Source organism: Etheostoma spectabile, chromosome 20, assembly GCF_008692095.1.
Source record: "Etheostoma spectabile isolate EspeVRDwgs_2016 chromosome 20, UIUC_Espe_1.0, whole genome shotgun sequence".
NCBI lineage: Eukaryota > Metazoa > Chordata > Actinopteri > Perciformes > Percidae > Etheostoma > Etheostoma spectabile.
Genome location: NC_045752.1, coordinates 14,470,384 through 14,485,388, shown reverse-complemented (window position 1 = coordinate 14,485,388; position 15,005 = coordinate 14,470,384). Strand labels below are relative to the sequence as shown.

The following is a 15,005-nucleotide window of genomic DNA, read 5'->3' as shown; positions in this document are numbered from 1 at the left end:
GGACAAAGACATTTATACTAGACATCAGCTGGGCTTGACATATACGGTCGGTGCAAACAAGGCTTGAATTTTAAATATTCTGTTTAAATTTGGATAACACATAAAATGTAATCTAGAAGGATGAAGGATGATATCTATAAAAGGGTTCTTGAGCTAACAGAGCTGTGTGGTATATCTGACCAAAAAGGTGATGTAGAGGATGACCCACCAAGTTCAAAATGTCTTCTGTTGTCTCCACCCTACACACAACACATACATAAACATGCAAACAATACCTGCATGCTCACTCTCCTCCAGTCTACCTTTTTTGTTTCACTGTTGAACATTTCCACCAAGCGAAATCCAATCAGACATGCAGGAGGCCTTCTAGGGGATGGAGAAAGAGTGACAGGAAAATGCAAAACAAAAGGTCGCATTCTACGCTGCCATCCATCATTTTAACAGTCGGGATTGCAGACTTTGGGTTTTGCACGTTTTAGCATTGTGGAGTGGGTGGTAAAAGGGTGGGAGAGGTGCCATGGGAATGTGTGTGTGTGTGTATGCGTGTGTGTGTGTGTGTGTGTGTGTGTGTGTGTGTGTGTGGGTGTGTGGGTTGTGTGTGTGTGTGTGTGTGGTGTGTTGTGTGTGTGTGTGGTAGGGGTGTGCCCATTAGGGTGTGTGTTACTTTTAAGGAACACTGGTCGGATATAAGAGGACTTGGGTAGCCCCCATCATCCATCTGGTGATGGTCACCTGTGTGTGTGTGTGTGTGTGTGTGTGTGTGTGTGCGCTGGCAAGCGTGTGTGTGTAAAATGGCTATGATTATAACACAAGGCTTGGGAGTATATGTGTGTGTTTTTATGTGTGTGTGTGTGTGTGTGTGTGTGTCTGCACATGGCAGTTTATGTGTGGAACTTAAGTCTATTAAGTGACCCTGCAGTAAGGCCTTTGGGAAAGAAGGAGTGTGAGTATGTGTTGTCAGGTGGAAGGATGATGTTTCTTAGCTCTCCTCGACCCCAAACCCATTAATGTGTGTGTACACGCTCGCACGAGCACACCGCAAGTATGAATGTATGGTAGTATAAAGCACTTGTCAAAGAGAGCACCCACCCTTGCTCAGCTGGAACCTAAAACCTCTCACAAGGCAGAAGTAAAGGAGAAGGAAAGAAGAAAAAGAGTGTAGGAGACATTCAGGGGCCCAGAGTGCCAAACGTATCATTACCTTTCCATTTCACTTGATGAAACCCATTTGGCTAGATTAGTTTGACACTCTCAATGGGACCTCGAGGTGACGGGAGCCTCCTATCAGGATTAGCAAGCTGCAGTGGGCTGCGGACAGCTGATGAGGAGAAGAAGAACCTCTGCGTGCTGGCTCCACCTTTCTCCATTAAAAAGGGACATTGCTTGTTTCTGCAAACTAACAGAGGCAGGGCTCAAGCAGGCGACAGATGTGTGTGTGTGTGTGTGTGTGTCAGTGTGTGTGTGTGTGTGTGTGTGTGTGTGTGTGTGTGTGTGTGTGTGTGTTACAAGAGAAAGTGTATCTGGGAGCCAGCCAAGTTGTCAGTCTGACTGAGAATGAAAGACAACGATTGGACTTGCCAAATTGGAGGAGATATTAAATCGAGGAAGCACAACCACTTTGTAATGAGTTTTTGTCTCACTGTGTGCGAGAGAGTGCATGTATAAAGGCATGTGTGTGTGAGTGCATGTATTAAAGTGTTTGTGTGTTTGTGTTCACACCTGTGGGCTCTGTCATCTTTGCTCCTAATTATCTGCAGCATAAATCAATGGTGGCAGTGTTGCCATGGCAGCCAGTGGTAGGAAGGGTGCTGGTAGCAGGAGAGTGCCAGAGCTATTTCATTAACCTTTAAAGGACTTGGTATTTATTTTAGTACCAGCACTATGAATATAAATTTGTCATTTTGAAAATGGAACTGACCAGGTAATAAAAAGCCTGAGGTCTCTCTCTCCTCCTAGCATGTGCTTGGCTCTGGGGATGGCAATTTGGTCCGATGGACAGTTAGTCGTTCCATCACTTTGGTAATAATGGCGGAGAAGTACTTTTTTTGCACCTTTTAAACAAATATGTGTTATTGTTATGTTTTATATCCAGTCCTGGAATTGTGAAGCTTTGTGCTTTTAAACAGTGGACCAGTTTTTCCAAGACTGGGTGTAGATTAAACTGTCGCACTGTTGCTTGCTCTGGAGGAAACTACTACAACTGTTGGGTCCTTGTAAATTCTGGAGTGTGGTCTAGACCTACTCTATATGTAAAGTGTCTTGAGATAACTCTTGTTATGAATTGATACTATAAATAAAATTGAATTGAATTGAATTGAATTAAACAGGATGCCATCCCAAATGAGATAACAACCTCCATGTCAGCTTGTGTTCAATGGCTGCTGCTTGTTCATTGTTCCCCTGATAAACTAAAGGCGAAGATTTTGGGGATGAGTACTAGAAATCATACAACCACCTGGGTATGAAAGGGTTGAGAGACTTGTCTTGCAGTCATGACTTTTTAGTTACATACACAGTACATACAGCTGCATGCAAAATCTTTATGTTGAAATCCCTTAGACCACGGATCTTCAACAGGGCGTCCGGGACACCCAGGGGGTCCTCCTGTAAGGGGGCCTCCTTTCTGAATGTTTTTTCAAAAGTTAAACATGAATCCAATATATTATTATCAAATATAATTTCCCACTGCTTACTGGCCTATAGGTAAGGTAGTCCCTTAGGTAGCCCTCCAGAGATACAGTTAATACCAAGCCTGCTGCGTCTATTTCCGATGAGTAGTCCTTGGCTTAAAAAACATTGAAGACGCCTGTCTCAGACTGAACATCTGCTCAGCCACGGACAGAGGTCAGTCAACAACCACTACATCCTGTGTTGTCAAGGAAAAAAGGAAAAGACAAAAAACAGAGGGTAGGAGAAAAGAGCCTTAAAAAACGCACAAGAGGTTCATCACTGAATGTGTAAAACTGAAAATGTATTACCATAAAAATAATAGTAGCCATAACATATTCCCCGGGCTCTCTGTAGAGTTCTCTTATGCACGTATCAGATTCTCCTGTCTGGGAAGAACATTACCAGACAAAAAAGCCGGCGCAATAGCAGCCTTGAGGGCAACAAGGGCGACGTAGAAAGGTCTCTTTGTGTGCTGGGATCATGGGTGTTTTGGCAGCCATTGGTTGGTTAAAAAGAGCATCTTGCAGATGCCTCAGCAGTCAGTGAAGCCTCTGTAACCACTGGTAATTCAATTGTGCCACATGATTTCTTGGTAAGTAATCCACAAATGGGCACTCAGTGAAAACAGCTAGGCATCCCGGCCTAATGAGCCAGAGCTACTAAGGAAGGGGGGGGGGGGGCAGATGTTTGGAGAGGACAGAAAGACTATGGGGGAGTAGGCTGAGAGACAGAAAAAAATGTACATGCTGAAAGTGAAGAAAAGAATGTGAAGGCGAAACAAAAAGAAGTAAAAAAACAACAACAGATGATTCATATTAATGCAGCCTGTGGAAAGAACCACATCAGTGGCCAACAAACAAAGAACTAAATCAAATACTTTAGTGATGAAACTTTGCCGTTGTTTGTATGGATGTGATGCAACAAATTGACATTGAAAATCTGAGCGGAGGAGACACGCACAATCACTCGGCATGAGATGTTAACTGACAAAAAGCACACACGCACGCACGCACGCCACGCACGCAGCACGCACGCACGCACGCCACGCACGCACAGCACGCACGCACGCACGCACGCACGCACGCACGCACCACGCACACACACCCACACACACACCACCACACACACACACACACACACACACACACACACACACACACACACACACACACACACACACACACACAAAACACACACACACACACACACACACCCCCTGCTTCGACCGCAGTCATGTGTAGAGCTGTAGATCTCTGAATGTGAGGGTCACGGCTGTGTGGATCTGGATTTTTTTTCAAGCTAAGTGAAGAAAGTCTGGCCAAGAGATGACACCCCCTCCTCCGCGGTTCCACTCCAGGCACATTCGGAGCCTGGCGAGGACTCTCATTCATGCAATGGAAATGGCTGATGTTGACCATCGAAAGACAGAGATATGCAAAGGCAGGGTGTCCTGACTGAACTTATACAATAACTTTAAGGCATCATTGAGAGGATTCCCAGTAACGGTTCTTTTAAATCCATTTTCTTAGTTATCGCTCCAGGGCTGTATGGAAGAATACAGGGAAGGGGGTGTGTGCTAATTTGTACACACTGTTACATGACTGTGCGACTCTAAATGGACCAGAGGAGAGGAAAGAAAGACACAGTTTCCATAGTAACGGTTTTCAGACGTGGTTATCCTTGCTTGCTCTCAGGTTTCTGTTGATTTTTTTCTCCATTTTTTTTATTTCTCTCACCGTTTCCTCTGTTTTTGGAATAAATCAACCACCAGCAAGTTAGGCTAACAAGCAGCGCAAAGGTGCAAGTTGGACTGCATTCATTAAAACTTAAAGAGAAGAGACGAGATTAGGTGTTGCACTGTACGATTCACACAAATAACACACAAAAGAGGGGGGGAAAAAACAATAATAAAAAACTCTATGACATTAAAGACATTAATGTCTGGTACAATAACGATACACAAAAACCACAGAATGAAACAAATAAAGAAAATTTCTAATCCTGACACACACCTGGAAAAAAAAGCTTACACTGGCACGAATATAGAGGGGTGACATGGCACCACTAAATCTAGACATGCAGCGGCACAACTATGTCTGCCCTATATTTCATATTTAATCTGCTGTGCTGGAGGATTTCTTGGCCCAGTGCACTGTGTAATCTTGTAGAGGGGCAGATGGTACACTCCCAGTGTCGATCAGATCCCCTGGATTGGGACAGTGGCGGAGAAGAGTTGTCCAGGGGCCGCCAGCCGCCAGCCAGGATCAGCAGGTTTGGCTGACCAGCGCCCGCATCAGACAGCAGAGACCTAGAACTGTCTTTCAGTAGATTAGGATTAGTCCAGGGTCCTATAACAGGCCTTTCTAATTTCCTTACACAAACAAGCAAACACTTTATAAATCTCTTTTACTTTATAGAATCTTTTTTACACACACACACACTATCACCAATGCTATGCACCTATAACCCCATCAATTATGTTCATTATCTTGTTTTAGCATGTTCGCATGCTAACATTTGCTAATAAGCACTGAACACAAAGTCCAATTTGCAAAAGTATTGAATGCATTGACATTTTGACCTGTAGAAAAATTACCACATTTCATAGTAATTCATACATAGTTGTTAAAGGTTCCATGACATGAAAATTTCACTTGATGGTTTTTTAACATTAATGTGAGTTGCCCCAGCCGGCCTATGGTTCCCCAGTGGCTAGAAATGGCGATAGGTGTAAACCGAGCCCTGGGTATCCTGCTCTGCTTTTGAGAAAAATGAAAGCTCAGATGAGCCGATCTGGAATCTTGCCCCTTATGATGTCATAAGGAGCAAGATTACCTCCCCTTTCTCTGCCTTGCCCGCCCAGAGAATTTGGCCCACCTATGAGAAAGAGAGAGACACCATGGCTTTCAAACGAGCAAAGTGGCCCCCTTTTCCTCTCCTCAGTAGCTACAGACTCAGAAATGGCACATCCTAAGGAAAGCTCATTGTGGGACTGGCTCTAGTGGCTGTAATTCTGCACCAACGCTGAATTTCGGAAAAGAGACTTGAGATATGGTATTAGGGGACCACTAAGGTCTATATAAAAGCATCCAAAAAGTACCATGTCATGGGACCTTTAAATGAAAAATGCAACACTTTAAAGTGTATTTTATACTTGTTCGAAGGTGACAAAATCTTCCTACAAGCACATCTATCTCGTTTGGTTAATTCATACAAAAAAACAGTGTCGAAAATAGTCTAAATGACAAAATGCCGTTTTACATGAGGCTGCCAGACTATTTGGTTGAGACCAGTTGCTTGACAACCAGCAGGGACTCCAGGAAAATGCTGGTCCCAGCCAGGAAATAGTCAAGTGAGATATGAAGTGGACCAAGCGGCCAAGCGACCAACCGACCGACATGGCCGTCCCAAGAGCCGAGCTGTGCACATGATCTAAAAGTAGAAAAAGTAGAGAATCACATTAGCAAACTAATGAGGGAGAACAGTATGCCTAGAAAAACATTGAAACTGGGCAGAAGAATCCCATCACTGGCAATAGTTTGAGACATCAGTCTATTTTGAACTAAACTTAGTCCAACAGAAGTCCTCACCAGACCCTTTGCCTGTCTCCAGGGAACATTCTGCATCAGTCTTCCTCTTGGATACTACCATTTACAAGTCAGATTTATGTAACAGGCTAGCTAGTGTCGGCTTCACTACCCTGAAGTTTTGACAGTCAAATTTGCATGGCTGAAGACAGTCGAACTCGGCTCAGCCTCACCTCTACCACCAAAACAATCTCACCTTCAATTACCAGACATCAGATGAGATGAGGGAGTGTGTGGTCCTCTGATTAGACCAGGGTGGGAGGGAGAGAGAGACACACACAGAAAGAGAGAGATGAATGGGTCCACTGGTGTCCCGAAAGCAGTGGAGAAGACTGAGAATAAATGAATGAATGTGACAGTAATGAAAAGAGGAGGAGGTGGAGGGGAGAAGGGACAGAGGAGAACAGGACATGCAGTATGGTTGGTCCAAAAGAATTAGAAAAGAGGACAAAATGAGCCCAGCTGAGTCACAGGCTGAGGGATGTATTTGCAATTATGTCTGTTGTGTTCATAGGGGAACAGGTGGGTTTCAAAGATTTTTTTTTACCCCACTGTGAAATAACATACACATTACACATCAAGCCCAGGAATCTGCTAAACAATTTAAAACAAATCTGGACATGATATTTCAACAGTTTAAAGACAGAAATCTAAAGGCTGCATGTTTGTCAGTAACCGTTGTCTGCTAAATCAGTTGCAAAAGCAGGGGACACACTTCAGGACAAAAATTTCATCTGGAAAGGATACTTTTTTTTAGTTACCCAGCTATTGCTACATAATATTTTAATGTAGGTAAAAAAAAAATTAACAGCAACTTAAATCTGTCCAACGGTTACAAAATTCACCTATGAAGTGGTCTTAAAGTTAACTTATCATGCTTTATCTCGATTGTTTGGGGGGTTATGTCACAGACTATACCTTGGCCAGGAGCAGGGACCTCTAAGTCTATGGACAGAACCAAGCTGTTTCCGTTGTCTGTCTTCAGTCGTCACCAGCTGGCTGCTGGCTGTGGTTTCGCATTTACTTTACAAACATGAGTGGTATCAATCGTCTCATCTAATTCTCTGTAAAAAAAGCTAAAGAACCTTTGCGAAAAAGTACCTATTTAAAATGCAAGACTTTTCAAAGCAGAACGAACCCTCTCTTAGTACCGACTTGACACTTTTTTCATTGTGACGTGTGTGACTGTCCACGGTCTTCATGTCCAATTGTGTTTGGTTTAAAATTCAAAACCACATACTAATGCAGCTCCTGTTTACACAATGGTGCAGACTAAAATATGGACACAAATGTGCCGTGTCAAAGCTTTGCAGAAGAAAAACTACTCACTTTTCCATATGATGACACACAAAAAAGAGACACAAAATAGAAAGACAGAGAAGGACGTAAAGAATAGCGAGGGTTTGTTCGGCTAAACATTTGCTTTGGCAGGCCCGGAGTAGAGGGGCGGTGTTCTACTAGTCCCCTGACATGCATCCAGAGGAGCCCCCCCTGTCTTGACCATAAATCTGAATGGAGTGGGAGTTATCATACTTTCCTCCTGCCATCCCCTCCCCGGCTAAACCCCGCATTCCTCCCAGACACTGCTTTGTACAAACAAAGTGGCCTGTTCCCACCGCTCAACATTGGGAAAGGCGATGGTTTGTCATGGAAAAATCCAGAGGCATCTCAAGAGTCCTTTCGAAGTTGTTTTCTTTTTTCCACCCCACAAGGCTTAGCAGTTGATGGATCAACACTTTTTTTTCTCATTTCTCACACATAGATGTCAGTTTCAATCCGAGTATAACTAACTGTCTAAATGAACTGTGAGGTGAGTGAACTCCACACACACACAATTTTATGTCAAGTCAAATTTATTTATAAAGCACCTTTAAAAACAACCCACGGTGACCAAAGTGAGATACAGACCAGAACAGGTATAGCTAAAGTCACAAAAAAAGAACATGCACACAGCTTATAGGCACACATTAACAGCTTATAGGTGCACAATATGTAAACCAATGTCTGCGTCCAACGAACAAACCGAATAAAATACACAGAGCTAATTCACCCCTTGCAGAACAGCCCAAAGATGCGCATGCAAACACACACACATACACACACGCGCACACACACACTCGCACAAAATGAGTGTGCATTGGGAAGCAAGTCGTTATAGAAAACCCTGGTAACACATTCCATATGAGTCTGCCTCCTCCCTCAAAGGGAGTCTTTTGTGCTTATTGAAAGGCAGAGGGGTTACAGGGTTTCTCCCTTTAGGGTGCCGAGAATAATACCCGCTCTCAAGACAATGACCTCATCCTGACTCTCTCTGTGTGTATGCATTTGCATGTGTGTTTGAGATAAACTGGAAATGAGTGTGACTACTTCTGTGACAGCATAGACCGGGACAGCAGTGAGAGAAAGTCAAAGAAGCAGAAAGAGAAGCAGGAAGTGTTCAGTCAAGGACGGATTACGAGGGGAAGGCGCGGGGGGGGGGGACGCTGAATAGATTCTCAGGAGGGAAGAATTTTTTCATCCTCCCTGTCTGATTGGCACCCCCCTCCATTTTTTGCCCACTGTTAAATAATCTGTAGATGACATTGGTGAGAGCCGGAGGTCATGTAAAGCACACACACATGCACAGCCAGGCCCAGGGAGCGGTGGGCTTCAACAGGAAATTCCTTTACAGCCTTTCTGCTGACTAAGACCTCCGAGTGGGAACAGAGTAAGAAAAAATGTAATGTATATGGGGTCTGCGATATTTGGGGTCCAGTAAGGGCAGCATATGCACAAGCCATTATCACATGGGTGTGAGGGTGCTGGTTTCAGAATAAAAAAACAGTAAAATCATTCAACAAATAAGCAGACGAAGTGTCATTACAGCAACAAAAACACAGCTCAAGAGTCAGTCTTTATGGCCCTTAGACGATGAATTCAATTTGCCTGAGTTGCCTATTAACAATCTTTTTTTTAATATCTCTATTAGCATACTTACAAGATCAAGGTTCAAGGTTGTTTATTGGTCCCTAAATTGTGGGAATTTGACAGGGGGATTGGTGTCTCACGCAATATTTTCCTCTGTACTGATGCTATGTTTGTCTTGACATTGGTGAAACAGACTAATGGTATTTCATCCCCTTGTCTGTCACTCATCAAGCCCCCCCTATGACCACGCCCACCATACTCACTCGGTATTGTGTGGGGCTAGCAAGAGAGAGAAACCAGCCAGCCAGACACAGACAGTAGCCATCTTTTCAGGCAGCATCCATGTTACAGTGCCAGCACGCTGCACAGGTGTCCCTCCACAGAGACCCACATTAGCCCTGCTGATGCCACCACAAAGACCATATCAACAGTTCACTGACTGCTGGCTGCTTCTCCTGAGACATCTGGCGAGGGCAGGTTAAGAAATTCTGTGCCAAAAAAAAAAAGGAATTTGCTAAAATGATGTTAATAATGCGACTGGTGATGAACAACGGTATGTCAGAATGTGGCTAACCCATGTCTGTGAGATGGATGCTGCAGCTGAAAGAAAAGGAGTGGCAGGTTGGGACTGGAGTGGCCAAAATTAGGCAACAGCGCCATCAGGTGACTCAATTTCTATACTGCAGGCATTTTTTTTTAACATATTGTAACGTGGACAGACACTGCTTCCATAAATATACTATTCCAAAAATGTTGAATATTTCCATTTAATGGTATGATCTTGGGTTTGAATATCTCATTCAGTGTAAATCATCCTGTAATAAAAAAAAAACTGGAAACGCTTAAAAAAAATTTACCATTATATGAATAAAATAGAGATTTCTTATCAAAACAACCCAACACCAATTTGAATGATATTCCCTTAACTGGACACAAAACATGAATGACCTGAATTTAAAAATGATATTCAGTAGACTATATAGCTGAATATGCTATATACTGTATATACACAATGATAAAGAGCCAGAAAAACCCCCCACTGTGGGTTCCTTCACATTAAATTCTTTGTATAGTGTATTTTCTTTTTCAATGTGCTGACTTTTCCTCTGCAACATCCCCACCCACAAACAGCTATATACTGTAGTTCTGTATGGGGACACAGATAGCAATACAGCTTCTCTGTAGAGGCATCTCCCAAGAGAAAATACTTTAAGGTTTAGCACTTCAGTGGTACCTTAAAGTTTTGACCAAATCTAGCTTTGAGGAATTTATTTTTTTAAAGTGTTTACTTTTTATTGTGAAATTCCACCAAATATAGCTGTTATTTCTACACAGTAGATGAACATAGTTGATGAGTAACCAATGGTGTTAAGAGTAAATAGTTTTGGTATCAGTGGTGATGTCTTTTGCATTTCCTGAACAGTCATTTCCCTTGACTAAACAGGAAATGCACAAGACTCAAGTGGATTAAACAAATGAGATACAACATGGACCAAACGATTCCAATAATGCTTTTATAGCCTATCTGGTTTAAACAGACCTGTCTGGTTTTGTTTCTTTAGTAGCAAAACAGCCTTCCTTGATTATATCTTGATGCACAACACTAAGCATATTAGCCATGAATCTTTTTTAATGACAATGACCATTTGAAAAACATAGTGAAATACTTGACTTAAAAAAAGAAAGCAGATGTGTGGAGAACAGCTTTGATTAGTTCAAAGTGTTAATCTGAAGGGGATACACAGCAGAGAATTAAAGACATGCAAAACATTGTTGGAACACAAAAAACCTAAAGAACTGCCCATGTCTTATCCAAAAAAAAAAACATACTTACAACTTAACTGAAACTATCTGCACAATGTTTTGCATGTTATTGAACAGACATGCAATCCAAAACACATACAATAATGTTTGTATAAATATTAATCTCTAGAATTATTTTTGAACGTTACATTACAGATAATGGAAAAGGAAATCAGAAAAGCATGGATAAAGCGTGCTCACCTCGCTCCTTGGTCTACTTGGCACACTTCCTGTTGAGCAATTTTGTTCCAAACAAGAGCTGACGGAAAAACTTTAAACTTCACCAATTTAAAATATTCTCCTATACAAATACATAACAACGGATGCTACCCTCAATTCCAAGCCAAAGAATCATGCATCCTGACACCGGGACCAGTTTAAATTCTCTTTTGTTAAGTCAAATATGATCTCTCTCTTAATGAGTCCGAATGAATTAATTCCCTCTAGCCAAATAAGATAAACAACTCATAGAAGCGACCGTTACAGCCTGCAACAAGCTCATATATTCAAATGAATAACATATGACGGAGAGAGGGTAAAGAACTAATATTGACACATTAGCTGGTTGTGTTTCAGATGACTGACTTACAACAAAAACATTTGGATAACATTATCACACTACTGTGTGTTTTACAAGGCCATATATCATCTATGGAGTTGGGAGTGAATCCAAAATGAAAAGTGCACAATGAATGAAGGCCAATTTCTTTCTTCATTTTGAAAATTCACTTGCATAATAAAGATAAAGAAAGAATGGGGTACAGGTAGACATAAATCAATCAATCATCATCACTCAACTTGCAAATTTAGAAAGGTGACAAGCAGCATTATGGCCATTTTGCAGCCCGCAGTCGAGCCATTGCCCAACTTGCAATGCACTCGCAACATACGCAATGTATTTAATAGCATAAAGAAAAAAGGGAAACCGCCCCTCCCCTACTGCGGTGACACCTTTCACATTCTGACTTGTCACTACGTGTCCTTAAGCTTTAAAAAAAAATAACAATAATAAGAAAAAGGTAGTGACTAGTTTCATATGCTCTCTAAAGCCAGAAGTTATTTAAAGAAATAGCCAAGACCTGAGTCACTACCCTCGCTAGCGGCCTATCTGCACTAAACTGACGGAGCAGCGTAATTCTTATTGCCTTGGTCGTCCTGTTGCTCTTTTCAACAGGTTTACCAATATGGTCCAAACCCGCCGGAAAATCCCCTACTGACATTCATGACATGGTGACAGTGTGGACAAAGAGTTAAAACACGTTAAGCATGGTTCGTCTGCCGAGAACTAGCTTTAATGGTGGGACAGAGTTTGTGTTGCAGTGGCTCTCAGTCCCAGTTCTCCCAGTCTTCGTCCATCTGGTAAACAAACAAAACAGAAAGGGAAAAAAAGGGGTTAGAAAATCATTCTAAATGTTTGACATTTTAATTTAACATTCTGGTAAATGTCACAACACTAACCTCTCCAGAAGCTTCTATTTTAGAGAGAGCCATTTGGACTTCTTCTTCTGTCATGTCCAGGTCGAAGTCTTTCTCCCAGTCCTCACTCACATCGGTGCTGGACCCTGGAGACGGAAAGACAAATTTGGACCTCAACTCTACTGCTTCTTCTAAGCGTATTTAGTGGAAAACTCATAAGCACATCACTGAACCTAATCCTGTTACAATTTATTCTCGCAAACAGGAAGAGTCACTGTCAACTAAGAAACATCCTCAAGTTATCGTACCTTTCTTGCCATTGTTAGAGGGCGTAGATTTCCCGCTGTCGGAGTTAAGCTCGAACACTCTCAGGTCCTGCGGACCCTCCTCCTTTGCTGATTCTGGTTTGGAGGGGGGGGCGGAAGCCCTCGCTGATGCCCCATCAACAGTGACCTCTGGTGGGGTTACAGCTTCCACTTGAGCCTCAAGAGGTAAGTCACTCTTTCCAGGGGCAGCTGATAGATTGTAGTTACCCTTCCCAGGCCTCTGCTCTTCTTGTGTCTTGTCCGCAACATCTCCCAAGCTAGCTTCTGTCAGTTTCTTGGCCAGCTCCGTGACAACGGGCTCGGGCCGCACTTCCACCTGCGTTGGCAGGCTGACGCTGTCGCTGCTGACTGAGAGGGTGGCGTCACGCTCCTCGCTGGGAGACAGGACGGGGCTCAGCAGGGGCGTTCCTGTGGGAGCGGTAGAGGTTTTGGGAAGCTGGGTTGAGCTGTAGTCCAATGGGGGTGCGAAGTTAAGGTGAGATGATGACGTGGCGCCGAGGAAGTCATCTGGCAACACAAACACCAGAGAGGCAATGTAAGTAACAGGTTTTACAGGGGAGTCTGTGTATTTGAAAAGTAAAACTGAATATAGCATACCCTCCTCCTCCTCCCAGCCCAGGGTCTCTGTGTGTGTGGTCTGCTCTGCCCTTTGCTTCAATGCCACTCTCCTTGCCTCCTCCTAAAATAATAATTAAAATAAAATAGAGTTATTGTTACTTTTTCGGCAACTTTCCTCGGGTAATGCATATATGTTTTTTTTCTTGCATAAGATGTAAAGGCGGCCGAAATTCTGTTTGCGTTGTTTCTCCTTGTAAACACCTTGTTGTGCCGTGTCATTCACACAGAGAGAGAGAGAGAGAGAGAGAGAGAGAGAGAGAGAGAGAGAGAGAGAGAGAGAGATTGAAGGGCTGTTGTTGGTTCTGGTCTTACAATTTTTCTTGTATTTTGAAAAGATCCGGCTGTCTGTAAAAATATATTGTGGCCTCCCAGATTGCTCAGTTGTTAGAGCGGGCGCTAGCCCCGCACGAGTAATCGTTAAAAAAATCGCAATCTCGATTCACCCGGTTCACGATTTAATTTTTAAATAACTTGGATCTATTTATTCTTTTTAATTAACTACTTTCTTCCGTGAGTTTTACACATAGACTGTATAAAATACATTTTAAAGCGCTCCCAAGTGTTGCAATGCACAGTGTGCTATAGGTGCCAAAAAAATCTATTTTTGGTACTGCCAATTTGTTTTGTTTTGTCATTGTCAAAAAAATCGTTGCAGAGAATTGTGATATAAATTCTAAGCTAAAAAAATCGTGATTCATATTTTTTCACAATCACAATATCACATATCACCATGTCTCTGTATTATTTAATTAAAAAAATCAATTAAAGGGCTCTAAGATTATATAACACATAACCAGTGCTTTTTACAGACACAGTAGGCAGACCCACTGACTCAGGACTTCATGCATGCTTCCGCCAGCAGGTGGCACCCAAAACAACTTGGTGAACTGAACTGAGTTTATGGGAAATACATCTTGAGGATAGTCTGCATTTTAGGATACACTACATAAAATAACATGATTACCTGGTCCAACTGGAAGACTCTGTAGAAATACCTTTGCCAGAATTCTGAATGTGCAACTGCCACTGGCACCTGTAAATAAAAAACTAAAATTAAAAAAAACTCATCCACATCTGGTTCATTGCACTTAAAATTATGATGACATCTTGTTCTTTTTGCACATTAAAGCACTTATTGTAGGTCGTTTGGATAAAGGCGTCTGCCAAACAAATGTCATGTAATGCAATGTATTAGTTTAAAACAAAACATAAAAGTGTTATTAAAAGCACCAATACGTACCATTTTGGTGTAAAGGGCTCGGATAGAGGGACTGTTGACCAAAAGCTCTGAGATTTCTCCTTTCTTATCTTCCAAACTGAAGCTGGACAACCAGTTGTCAAACTGCTCTGGGGGACCTAGACAAAAATAACTTCTTATTAAAATACACTCAAAAGATACCAGAGATCATCAGCAAATATTAGGAAGGCAGGTGTTATCCCAGCCATCTTACATTCATCACATTTTGAATTAGACAGTGTCACAGCAGCAAAAGGAAGAACAAAAACAGATATGTAGTACAGAGAGTCAGTAATCTTAAGAACTAGAATACTGTACATTGTGAACACATAAATTCAGTCAGAAATACAACAAATTAAAGAATGCCTTACTTCAAACACAATATAATTAATCTAGAGTGAGGGAAAAGAGTATTAAATCCCCTGCTGATTTTGCATGTTT

At 42.2% G+C, this 15,005-nt stretch overlaps 1 protein-coding gene across 1 annotated transcript in view; it reads right to left on the bottom strand.

The window, feature by feature from the left end:
• Positions 1-11,266: 11,266 nt before the first annotated feature.
• The window catches only part of bsdc1 (BSD domain containing 1), an 8,118-nt gene continuing 4,379 nt past the window's right edge, over positions 11,267-15,005 (bottom strand). The window contains exons 6-11 of the mRNA XM_032500683.1: positions 14,568-14,683; positions 14,292-14,360; positions 13,307-13,388; positions 12,692-13,216; positions 12,426-12,529; positions 11,267-12,323 (exon numbers count right to left, since the gene is read on the bottom strand). Of these exons, the coding sequence (XP_032356574.1) occupies positions 12,294-12,323; positions 12,426-12,529; positions 12,692-13,216; positions 13,307-13,388; positions 14,292-14,360; positions 14,568-14,683 (926 nt within the window). The 3' untranslated portion in view covers positions 11,267-12,293. The remainder of the gene's footprint in view (positions 12,324-12,425; positions 12,530-12,691; positions 13,217-13,306; positions 13,389-14,291; positions 14,361-14,567; positions 14,684-15,005) is intronic.